This window comes from Channa argus, chromosome 12, assembly GCF_033026475.1.
Source record: "Channa argus isolate prfri chromosome 12, Channa argus male v1.0, whole genome shotgun sequence".
NCBI classification, from domain to species: Eukaryota; Metazoa; Chordata; class Actinopteri; order Anabantiformes; family Channidae; genus Channa; species Channa argus.
In genome coordinates, this window is record NC_090208.1 from 16,831,574 (window position 1) to 16,844,567 (window position 12,994).

General features: G+C 36.0%; 1 protein-coding gene across 3 annotated transcripts; it reads right to left on the bottom strand.

Moving 5' to 3' along the window:
• Positions 1-351: 351 nt before the first annotated feature.
• LOC137138089 (Fc receptor-like protein 5) lies at positions 352-11,879 on the bottom strand. Of its 3 annotated transcripts, none has more exons than XM_067525011.1 (17): positions 11,216-11,879; positions 10,779-10,811; positions 9,796-10,065; positions 9,309-9,578; positions 7,223-7,492; positions 6,831-7,106; positions 6,207-6,518; positions 4,913-5,179; positions 4,029-4,271; positions 3,716-3,826; positions 3,552-3,567; positions 3,353-3,450; positions 2,991-3,041; positions 2,838-2,894; positions 2,675-2,734; positions 963-1,078; positions 352-880 (listed from the first exon to the last, which is right to left on the bottom strand). In XM_067525011.1, the coding sequence occupies exons 1-16, from the start codon at positions 11,250-11,252 to the stop codon at positions 993-995; spliced, it is 2,457 nt and encodes an 818-aa protein (XP_067381112.1). In that variant the 5' UTR covers positions 11,253-11,879; the 3' UTR covers positions 352-880; positions 963-992. The 3 variants fall into 3 exon arrangements, with proteins under 3 accessions (XP_067381112.1, XP_067381111.1, XP_067381113.1); XM_067525010.1 differs by having other exon boundaries at positions 987-1,078; positions 11,216-11,878; XM_067525012.1 differs by lacking the exon at positions 2,991-3,041 and having other exon boundaries at positions 987-1,078; positions 11,216-11,878.
• Between the last annotated feature and the right edge of the window lie 1,115 nt (positions 11,880-12,994).

Genomic DNA, 12,994 nt, shown 5'->3' on the forward strand with positions numbered 1-12,994 from the left:
TCACTGTTAATGTGAGGGAAGAAAGTAAATTTAGTCATATGGTTAGATAATTAGCAAACAATCAACCAACTTTGAGGTGACACTTTTCCTGAGTACTGATACATTCATATTGACTTTGACACTGCGGAAATGTTCAGCTCCTGTCTAGTGTCATTTTGCAATTTTGATAGAAAAAGGTTTCTGCTCCATACTTTTTGGCCAACAGTAACAGACTCTCTTTAAGTGACAGGATGGACAGTAGCCAGGATTCTCAATATTTTAAAAAAGAATAAACAAAGTTTTAGCTGGTGCAGATTTGAACAAGTTGAGGTACAACGAGGAGAAAATATTGTATAAACTATATTTTTATTATTAGGCAGGTTTATTTCTCAAATCATTTTCACAAAATCAATGTGTAACATCAGCTCAGATAAACAAGTGCAAATCCAAAGTGAATGTGACATAACATTTAATCAAAAATTTGTTTACTCCTGCAGCCCCAATTCACCAACAACTTAGTTATTGACCTCAGACTGGGGGTTCGAACATTAGTTTAATATGAAAATGGACATAAAACATTTTGGATTTTTTTCACTAAACATCAGCCTCAAAATATTTGTTGTGGAGAGTTTCCAATGACAGATGCTCAACCTCATGTCTGCAGTCCACTGAGAAAGGTGGTTGTTTTTAGTTTATTTTAACTGTGATAAAATACCCCCACCCCCCACCCCCCTTCTAGTTGTAAAGAAGCAGTGCTTCTTCTTTAAAACATAAAAACATAAAAACATCAATGATTGAAACAAGCAAAGTCTACAGTGATCCGTGACTTGTGGGAACAGGGACATAACATGGCAATGGCCCCCTGCCCTTCTTCTTCTTCCGATGCTACGGCTTTACAGACCTGGAAGAAAACCACAAAAAAGAGATATGGGGTTATCTAAGATATAAAGATGATTTCTGGATTGTTTAATGATTTATATTACATGTAATTATATGGAGAAGATCACATTATGCTACGTGGCAGCTTTATCACCAACAGCTGTTCCTGGTTTGACTTCAGAATAAACGGATTCATCAGTGGCTGCAGCAGAAGATTTTCCTATGAATGAAGAGGTGATTTGTTTGAAATATTTGCCTGTAATGTCAAAACAAATACAGAACTGACAGATACTTCAATGAAGATTTATATCTCCACTATGTTTGCACAAAATAAATCAAAGATGTTCAGTAAGAAAAATAAAGGAAACAAACAAGAACCTACAAACAGCTACTGTGGCTACTTTCACATTACAGCTGTAGTATTTAATTTTCGCCCAAAATTGTGAACAATTCAAATTTTTCTAATCCATTTTCATATTTGTTCCCAGATCTGATTCAGAGTGTAACTCTTACAATGTGACATCAGTCTGAATGGTCAGATAATCCACTATTTCCCGTGGTTTATTTAACATCTCACTTCTGTGTTCATGCACATATTACCTGTTGTCACCATTCAGTGTCTGTACTGCACAGTTTACTATAAATAAACATATAGCAGAGCAACAACAGAGTTAGGGCTGAATGGAGAGATGACAAGTTTCACGTTTATGGGACTTTTACAGAGAAGATTCTGTTCAGGCCAAACTAGAAGAAACATATTGTAAATGAGCAATTTTAGAGGAAATACTGTTGTAATAATCAAGTTGTTGTTGATATTGTAAATACGTGGATCATATTTCACTTTAGTTTGTGCATGTGTGGCAGTTTAGGAGCTCAGCAGTTTTCACATAGGAGCTGGATACATGTCACTTAGAAACATGAGAAACATTAATATAAAAACAATTAGACAGAATCAAACATTAATAGTGCAGTTTGTATGATTTATTGAAATGTACAATACTAAGATGATTAACTTTTTTGACCTGTTAACCCCCATTTTCACCATAGACACTGAAACATGAACTGTATATTTTAATAATATAATTTTTTTCTAGACACAGTGTCACCAAATTCAAAGTGCTACATTAATCTAAAAATTCTTCTAGAGCCAGTGTTTGTGATTTGTCCTCTGGGCTTCTGTAGAACCATGGTGGCTCAACATGGCAGCCTCTGTGAAAGGTGACCTGCACTCTATGTAGACATAAGAGGCTCAATCTAAGCTAAAGAAAACAACAATTCTTATTTGGAGGTGATTACCCACTAATGAAAACATAATTAAGAATACTATGATTCATTTGCACTAATAGATTCCTCCAAATCCTACACACTGCACCTTTAAGGCCTTTAATGTGAACATAACCTATTTTACAAACACAGAATAAATACACATTATACCAAGACCAACATGTTGGACAATAACTACAGGTGAATGCAGACTTTTCCTTTATCGTGGTGGTTGATCTGAACATACATCAGACTGTCGTCTAAACAGAATCAACATCTCAGTGTTTGTTTGTTCAGCAGATGTTTAACACACAGCTGATGAATAGATTAACAGGTAGAAATAAAGAAGTGAGGGTTGTTTTTTCTTTTTAGCATCAGATATTGGAAAAAAACTCTAAATACACACAAAGTGTAATGAAGAATTTGCACCTCTGGTGACACCTAGTGGTTCTGTATAATAACTACTGATGGAGATTAACTGAAGTGCATGTTGACCCATGTTTTCCTCCAGTTTAACAATGAGGCACATTTCTACACAAACTCACGACTGTACCTGTAGTTTCTGTCTTCACATCAGAGTAAACAGGGCTCTCTTCTGGTTTATGATCCTTACCTGTTAAGATAATCAGATGAATCCATAAAAGGAAAAATTAATCTTCTATAAATTCATCTTAAATAAGTATAAATACTGTATGTACTGTATTTGTTGTACTCACACTTCTTTTCAATGTGTTTAAGTTCAATGAGAGAATATGTGACTTCCTGTGATTCACCTGCATTAGAAATATACAGTATGTATTGTTTTAGTTACAGGATTTTCTATCAATCACATGTAAACAGTTCCATGTTAATCCTCAGGTTTACTGCACCATTTCCAGTGTTTCCAGAATCTTTGATTGATTCATAGATACAGGCTTCACCTTTAATTAAAAAATAAACAATCAGATAAATCGTTTGAATTTCATTATATTGAAAAAAATACATCATTATATAGTGTTAGTTAATTTCAAATAACCTCAGAAACTGAGCTCAAGAAATAATAATAGTAATACTGATAACAATAATTAATAGTAATAGTACGGGACATTTAGTCATTTAGCAGACGCTTTTATCCAAAGCGACTTACAAGTGAGGTACAAGGCAGCAAAAATCTAAGTCAAGGAGAAAACATCAAAGCAAAGTCCTATCAGAAAAGTGTTCACAGTTCACGTAGTAGTAAGTAAATACTCACCACGGAGAAGAGAGCAGTATTCATTGTGTTCTTTTTCATTCCTGTTGACCCCATGATTTGTGGAGGAGTCCCGACTGGTACTGTCTGACTGCATCTGCCTAAAATAAAATTAAGTGCAATGAAGTAGGTAAAGAAAATGTAATAAAGAGGTGAAATATGATGCAGTTAAATTGAAGACGAGGTAAATGAGTGAACTGACCTGATAAAACATGAATCTGTCAAAAAATTAAAAAGTTGTTTACATGACTGTGAAAATTAAATGATCCTGCTGCTATTTCATATCATTTTGATCAAAATGCATCTGTGTATGAATCACTCAAATGTAGTCAGTAAACATCTAATATCAGAAGAATAGTGACTCACCCTTTGACTGTCTGAAGTGATAGAACAGCAGGAAAATAATGAGTAAGATCCCACAAACCAACCCAATGGTCAGTGCCACAGGAAGTGAAGAGCTTTCATGTTTGGACACCGCTATTGTAAACAAGAAATATTAATTATTAAAAACCACAAATGATTATTTATTTTCACAGAAATTAGTGTCAGGTAAAGACAAAACTCTGAAATAAACCAAAACATTAAAACAAGTTCCCATTAATATATTTAATGTTTCTTTCTCAGACAGTAAACGTTTTTACAAATGACAAAATATGTAAATTATTTTAATCCAACTCACCATTAACTGTTAACCAACTCTGTGGTGACACTTTTCCTGAGGACTGACACTTGTAGAAACCTTCATCTGACTTTGACACTGCAGAAATATTCAGCTCCTGTCTGGTGTCATTTTGTCTGAGTTTGTCATTTTGATAGAAAAACACACTGGAAACAAAGTTTTTGCTTCTTAATTTACAGCCAACAGTAACAGACTCTCCTTCAGTCACAGGATGGACAGGACTCACCAGGATAATATCTGTATCTGGAAAACAGTCAGTGTTAAGTTTCAGAGATCAGCTGGTGCAGAACATCAGAACAAGCTGATGTACAATGATAAAACATTTATTTTAGAAATTTAGATCAAGATCTGACATTTGATTTGGTGAATTTAAAAACGGTCTAATAAGTAACATTTCACAAAATAACTGTTTCCCTGTGATCAGTTTCCTTTAAAGGAAATAATATTGATGGAAAAAAAAACAATAATCTGATCACTGACATAAGAACTGCATGTGAAACCCAAACTAATTATGCTAAGTGATAATATGTGACTATGACTGATGTGATGTTTTTACTGAGGGTAAACTTGAGCAGAAATTGTTGTGAACAGATGAAGTTAAAGACCTGCCACCCAAATTATTCTTTGATATGAGACGTTTGTCTCTATTTGTCATGTTGTTACTTTGACATTACAATTACATTTAATCATTTAACAGACACTTTATCCCCAACAAGTAAGTAGCACACATCAGGGGCTTGTTGGGGTTCAGTGTTTTACCCAAAGACACTTCAGCATGTGACCACTGTCGACTGCTCAGTTTGATCTGGGTATTAAAGTACATAATAGGATGTTGACAAATGGATGTTTAAATAAAAGAAATGTAAAAAGTTCATGAAACATACTGTGTACAGTGATGTTGACTGAATTACTGAACTCTCCTGATCCAGACTCACACCAGTACACTGCAGTACCAGACCGTGAAGTGGAGAATTTACATGTGGATCCAGTCATAGTCCCCCAGTGATAACAGTGGGACAGGAAGCCTCCATCAGGAAACCTCCTCACTGTCCACTCAGTAGAGTTTCCCTCACAGCTCAGTGACACAGAGTCAGAGGTGAAGTGTTGAACTCTGTCAGGATTCACTGTGAGAGACGCTGATGGATGAACATCTGAAAAACACGACAAAAGAAATAAAACATAGTTTAAAGAAATTATGATTAAAATTCCACATTACAAAAGCCTGTGATTTTCCTTTACTTCAACTACTTATTGAGGATCAGTGCAAACTGCAGTTTCTTCATCAAAATATGATTTCATCTTCCAAAAGGTTTTAAAACTTTGTATATTTAAAATGACACAAAGTGACAACAGCAGCTGTGACATGTTAAACTACTTTTACCTGCCATCTTTAAACAAGATTTATTTCTTGGTATTTAATTTGTCAGTGTTTAAGTTGTTCTGTAGTTGCTTGTTTTGTCCTGCTGAACCTTTTGCTTTACTCACTGATTTGACTTTTTTAATTGTTTAGTTTGGTTTTATTGTTTGAGTAATTTGTTGAGTGACCTTGAGTGCTCTGAAAGACAATGTATAAATGTTTTTAATTATTTTCCTGTCTCATATTATGTAAAACTACAACAACAGCTCAACATGTTATAACAGCAGCTGGAACATGGGAAAGTTGTCTCTCAGTCAGTTTTTTTTCTTTCACAGCACGTCAGTTGTTCTGTAGATGTTTGTTTATCTCCATCAAACTGTCCACTTTCCTCCAGCTGAACCACTGTTTTACTCATTGTCTAGATTTGAATCTTAGGTCTGACAAGTAAAATTAATTATGGATTCAAAGTAAAAGTGCTCATTGCAAAGTGTCGACAGAAATTACATATTTCCTATTGTACTGTTTGTCATGTTATTACTGTAGATAAACTGAAATAAAAACGGATGGAAGGAAAACAATGCAACACAGCCCAGTTTATGAGGAAATCATACAGTAAGATGGAAAGAGGAAAGTTCAGTTTGATGAGAGCAAAAAATAAAAAAAGAAATGAAAAAAATTAACCAAAAATAATCAAACTATATATTTTACTGGTGGAGCATGAATGCCAATATGTCAACAAACAAGTTAATTGACAAAAAAATTAATGAACTGATGTAAATTAACATGTGTTTATTCAGAGAAAAACAGAGAAACAAACATACCTCCAGACCAGACAAACTTTGGTCCACTGTGATCAGTGTAATACACTGAGTCTCCTCTTCCAGCTCTACACACATATCCTGCTGTGTGTGTCTGTCCATGAATGATTGAGGAATTCTGCTCAGTCCCATTGTCTTTACCAGGTAGCAGCTCATATCTGTAGTATCTGTAGTATTTGTCTGACAGATCAGGAACAGTCTTATACCAGTAGAACCTCCATCCTGCAGATGGATGTTCAACCTCACAGCTCAGAGTTACTGAGGCTCCAGGACTCAGCCATGATGGAGACACAGTGAGGACAGGTCTGGGTTTATCTGTTGGAAAATGGTTTTGAGAATAAAACATTTCTTGTCCATTCTCAGTTTGAACATGTTTTTGATGTTAAGTTTAACATAAAAACATAAATAAGGCCATTGCAGTAAATAATAATATCACTCAGTCTTGATGGTGAAATCACTTTTCAGTGACACAAATTTCTTATTTTATAACTGTCATTTGCATTATTTACATATTTATGTTTTCGAAAATATCTTTTTTGTAGTCAAATTTAAGTGTCTAAGGATAAATAAAACATGTATAAAATATGAATTAAAAAAACATTTACACTTTAAATGGATAAAACTTACTTAACACAGTGAGTGTGATGGGATCACTCCATGCTGTAGAGGAGTAAAAATTAATTTTATCTTTACCCCTACACCAGTAGTTTCCACCACTGGAACCTGAAGCATTGAAAACCCAACGTTCACTGTATTTTGGAATCTTTTCATAGGTATTTGTTGTCCATTCATAGTCCCACTCAGTGTCTCCACCACCTTGGATCTCACACGTTAGATTTATCATCTCCCCACGGAAAATCTGAGGCCAGTTGTGCTGCTGAGTTACAACAGCCTTGATGGAAACTGTTTCCACCAAATACAGACACAAAAAACCAAGATATAAAATGCAAATAAATAACAACTGATAACAATTATAATGAATCTATGTCAGTTTATTTCACATAAATCCCTACACTCACCTGTTTTCTTAATAGTGACAGAATAACTGTTCTCTGTGTAGTAAACTGAGTTTCCTCTTCTTCCTCTGCAGTAATAGATGCCTCCTTCTGAAATACTGATGGCGTCTGGTCCACCTCCTCTTATGGTCTGAGGTGTAGAAGACCATGAGGTCTGTCTGAACCAGTCATATTTCCAGCCCTCAGAGTCGTCCACAGAGCAGGTCAATGTCCCTGTGTCTCCTGTTGGTATGACTGTCCTGTCTGCTGTCACTGAGGCTCTGGGTTTATATTCTGTTCAATGTAAACAATTTAATGATTAGAAGAAACTCTGCTCCAAATTTAATTTATTTGATTTGCAGAATAATTTGGCTGATTTCTGATCCAAACAGATCAGTGAGGGCTCACTCACTATAATACCTGGACAGAACAAATAAAGAAAATAAAATCGACTCAAACCAGAAGAAACCGTTTAAAATGGTCTTATTCCAGAAAAAGTGGTCATCATTTTTTATCTTCTTGTTGTGCACTTGTGAACTGTGGAGAATATAAAATAAAAAACTGCATTTCACTCCTACTTGTAAAGAGTTGTCTTAAGACCCAAAGGTGGAGATGGGGACAGACGATATGATGGCAAATTGATTTATTGAAATAAACAGAGGTCAAAGACAACAGAAACTCGCTCTTTACACAGAGCAAAAAGACACTAACCAGCAGCAGACTAAGCAAAACAGTGAATATCATAATTAAGCAGACACGTGCATACGCTGACAGAGCGGGGAAAAATTTAATGAACAGGGTTTGCTCACATATTAACAATTTGAATTTGGATTTGAACACAAATAAACGAACAAACAACTGCTCACAAGACTGACAGACGATCAGAAAATAACCAATAAAATAACCAAAACCTGCTGAAACAGAGTCTAACAAACAAGGAATAAACAAATGAGCAAACAGAGGGGCTAAAGGGAAAAACCAAAGACTGACAGACATGTGAACAAAGGACCAAACATCACACAGAAAAGAAAACAAGGGCAACCAGAGTCCAACTAAGAGGAGTGAGAGCAGGCAGACTGATCAGGAAAAACCAGGGTCGGCAGGCAAACAAGTCCTCAGGAACAAAAAGTCTTTCAAGAAAGAGAACAGAACAAGCTCACTGTCTGGAAACAAGAGCAGAGGGAAGAACTGGGTTTAAATACACTAATCAGTTCTAATCAGCACCAACAAGGTAAGTAAAGAACAAGATACGAAGGACAGGAAGCAAGGACGAGTGACTACAAAATAAAAGTCCAGGACAAGAAGTAAAGTAAGTGAAAATAAGAAACATAAAAGTCCAAGATCATGACACTAATGTTTAATCAAAGAACACACTGACACAGACTAATAAACAACATCCAACCATCGATGTTTTTTTCTGTTGTAGCCACGAACATAAAAAAAGCACAAAATGTAAAGGGAGTTCACAAAATAACCCAGACTGAAAGTAAAAAAACACATTGGCTTCCTCATCGGTCACAGTGCAACATTATCACAACAGTTCAGACTTGTCTCAGCAGCCTGATGGTTAATATGTGGATCTACAATGTTTAAGGTTTGATTTTGTCCAGATAACTTTGCTACATGTCACAATCTCTGTTTTTGTACTTTATGTCTTCTTGCTTTCTGTATTTCTACACTCACTGTCTAGTCAAATTGAAATTCTACTTAAGTTTCAATGATCAGATATTTTACACAATCAATCAGTTTTATTCCATATTACATATTTGCGTATTATTGACTAAAGACCTATGAAGGATTGATTTTTCAGTTATGTTGACCCAAGTAAAGTAAATGTCTTATTGTTTTTTGAGTTTAATATCTAAAATTGTAATGTACACAGAACATTATTGTTCTGTTTGTCACTTATATTTAGCTGCGTGATTATATTTCAAAAGCTAAAGTATTCTAAAAACTTGCTTATACGTAATAATTTGCTATAAATCAAAATGAATTTGGTATTAAGTGGCCAGAAGGTAGCAATATTACTGTTTTCTTTTATCTTATTTACAAAAACAGATGAAAACATTATAAATTAGTGTCCGTTTGAATAAAACATGATCTAACTTACCTGATACTGTCAATGTGACGTCATTACTCCACTCTGTTGAGGAATAAAAGTCCATTTTACCCCGACAACTATATTCTCCACTGTCATGCAATGTGGCTTTGCTGATCCTGTGTTCCTTTTGTGTTTTAGATATGAGCAAATTGTTTTCTTTCCATTCATACGTCCACTTTGTTCGTCCACCACCCTGGATCTCACATCTGACAGTGACTGTTTCACCAGTGTATATCAGAGGCCAGTTGGGATCCAGAGTTACAGTAGCTCTGTTAGAGACTGTTCACATAAAACACGGTTTTTCAAAAACAGAGTTTTGTGTAACAACAGATCAGTGAAAATTCTTTGTAAGGTTCATAAATGAGAGACTGACAATTTCATGAACATTACAAGTAGGTCAACATGAAAACATCTGCCAAGTCTCAATAATGTTTACATGTAACTGGGATGGTTAATAGCCAGTGCTGTTTGATTTCAAATAAATCACTACACTCACCTGTTTTCTCAATAGTGACAGTATCACTCTTCTCTGTGGAGTAAACTGAGTTTCCTCTTTTTCCTCTGCAGTAATAGATGCCTCCTTCTGAAATACTGATGGTGTCTCGTCCACCTCCTCTTATGGTCTGAGGTGTAGAAAACCATGAGGTCTGTCTGAACCAGTCATATTTCCAGCCCTCAGAGTCGTCGACAGAGCAGGTCAGTGTCCCTGTGTCTCCTGCTGGTATGACTGTCCTGTCTGCTGTCACTGAGGCTCTGGGTTTATGTTCTGTTCAGTTTAAATAATTTATTCACAATTTCATGCACACATTAATTTGAGTGATTCTATCATAAAACAATAACAAAAGCAGGATGTGACTCATAGTTTTCCGGGATCAGAAAAGCAACTGTTTGTCTAAACTGAACTGAGCCAAACTGACATATAATAACAAACTCACTATCAGACCCTGAATTCACAGAATAAGCCGGAAGGAAAAAAAAAAAAGATTAATTATTTACTTAAATCTTCAGCAGGACTGTTAGAAATGACTTCCCACTTGTTCTTTAATTTGTCCTGTTAATGTGATCAGATGTAGACATGAAAAGAAAATACATCTTATCTTAAGGGTCAGAACACAATTTAGAGGTCTGACAGACTTTGTTGCATGTGATGCTAATGCCGATAACAAATTACAGTAGGTGAGATCATTTATACTGTATGTACAAATGTAACTGACTGTACATTTGGTTGATGTTCACAGAAAGTTCATCAGCGTTATCTGCTGGGAAACTACCAGCCTCTGTTAATAAGATCAGATAAACGCATGAACCTAAACTCTGCTCTATACATTACAATAAAACAATTTTAAAGAAACATTTGGGCACAAATCTGAAGTAAAATGTTACTTCCATTCATAAGTACAAAAACAAAGAGGATGTGATCTTAAAGTTGGTCAAAGATTTATTTTTATAAATGAGAAGTAATAAATAAAAATTTGTCACCTTTAGTGTTTCCATAGAGGTGTGTGTTCAGCACTAAAATACAGATTAAAAACTCATCACACATATTAAATCTGACAGAAAGTTACATTATTATCAAATATTGCAATTTCATCGGAGGCAGCTTTTTATGAACAAATGTGTTGGTTAAGAAAAAAGTAAAAAAAAAATCTAATCTAAATCTAAAATCTAAAAATTTAAGTGAAAAATTTAAAATGTAACAATCAATTATAGAACATTTTAATCTTTATACTTATTAATAGTTTACCATAGTCCATAAACTGTCCACACATTATGAAAAATAATTTAACATTACTTCTTCACTCTAAACCAAGACAAAAAAACCAACTTGATGCCTGTAAAACTACCAGGATGATTAAAGAAAACATGAGTCTAACTCTGAATATTGTGACCACTATGAGAGTCACTGATGTACTTACAGAATAATGACAGCACACAGAGAAAAGTGTGTCCCATCTTCACATACAGACCAAAACTGTCCCTCTGCTTCTGAGAAATGTTTGTACTTTGCAATAACACAAACAGCAAAAAGTTTTTTTCAGCTTCTCCTTATGAGTAGCTCTCTCAGTCATCTACCACAGTTTTGACCACAACATACTTCCTGACATGTTGATACTTCCTTCCCACCACAAAAATACTTTATATCTTGTTTATTGTACAAACGTATGTGCCTGGTCCATAAAAATGTAACATTAAACATAATACTGATCAGAAATAATTACACATTGCTGAAACTGTCCAACAATTATATTTATATACACTGTTCCTAATATTATTCGCATCTTTATTTGGCATGTAAAACAACAACTCCACCTCTCTAGATTTTCCTCCACCTGCTCCCTGCTCTCACTACAAATCACAATGTCATCTGCATCATAGTCCATGGAGATTCCTGTCTCAAGACAAGAAGGGGCTCAGAGCCGATCCTTGATGCAGACCCACCTCCACCTTGAACTCCTCTGTCACACCTACAGCACACCTCACCACTGTCTTACAGCTCTCATACATGTCCTGCTCCACTCTAACATACTTCTCTGCCACTCCAGACGTCCTCATACAATACCACAGCTGCTCTCTCAGCACCCTGTCAAACGCTTGCTCTAGATCTACGAAGACACAATGCAACTCGCTATGACCCTCTCTGTACTTCTCCATCAGCATCCTCAAAGCAAATACTGCATCTGTTTTACTCTTTCTAGGCATGAAACCATATTGCTGCTCACAAATACTCACCTCTGCCCTTAGCCAAGCTTCCACTACTCTTTCCCACAACTTCATTGTTTGGCTCATCATATTCCTCTGTAGACGCCACAGCTCTGCACATCTCCCTTGTTCTTAAAAATTGGCACCAGTAAACTTCTCCTCCAGTCCTCAGCAATCCGCTCACTCTCCAAGAAAACTAGTCAGAAACTCTACTGCCACCTCTCCTAGACACTTCCATACCTCCACAGGTATGTCATCAGGACCAACTGCCATTCCACTCTTCATCCTCTTCAACGTCCTCTTCACTTCACTCTTACTAATCTTTGCTACTTCCTGCTCCACACCAGTCACCTCTTCTACTCTTCGTTCCCTTTCATTTTCCTCATTCATCAACTCTTCAAAGTTCTCCTTCCATCTTCTCATCACACTCCTGGCACCTGTCAATACATTTCCATCCTTATCTTTAATCTCTCTCTCTTTGTCTGGCCAACCTGTACAAATCCACCTCTCCCTCTTTAGTGTCAAACCTAGCATACAAGTCCTCATATGCCCTTTGTTTGGCCTTTGCCACATCTACCTTCACCTTACACTGTATCTCCCTGTACTCCTGTCCACTCTCTTCAGTCCTCTGTGTCCCACTTCTTCTTAGCTAACCTCTTTCTCTGTATACACACCTGAACTTCCTCGTTCCACCACCAAGTCTCTCTAAAATGTGCAGCTTTCCTTGATCAGTCTCCTAAAGTCGAACTCTTTGGTGCTCGTTATTGTTCTGTTTTTAAGAACAGCATATACCAATTATGCCGTAGCCTACGGGCGTAAATATGGTTTTAAACAGGGATGAATGCCTGGAGGGAAAATCACTCTGAAATGTCAAATTTGATCAAAAATTGTATGTGCAGGGGCAAAACTTTATCCTGAGCTGGAAACTGGCTTTGCATGTCTGTGGATTTTGGTGCTGAAGCTGGTGAAAAAATGTTATTCATCAAGTTCTGCTG

Excerpts from the sequence above, each read along its gene's own strand:
- LOC137138089 (XM_067525011.1), bottom strand. The coding sequence starts at position 11,252 with ATGGGACACACTTTTCTCTGTGTGCTGTCATTATTCT. Across the intron at positions 7,493-9,308 it reads CGTCACATTGACAGTATCAG|AATATAAACCCAGAGCCTCA; the intron begins GTAAGTTAGATC and ends TACATTGAACAG. Across the intron at positions 7,107-7,222 it reads TGTCACTATTAAGAAAACAG|TTTCCATCAAGGCTGTTGTA; the intron begins GTGAGTGTAGGG and ends TGGTGGAAACAG.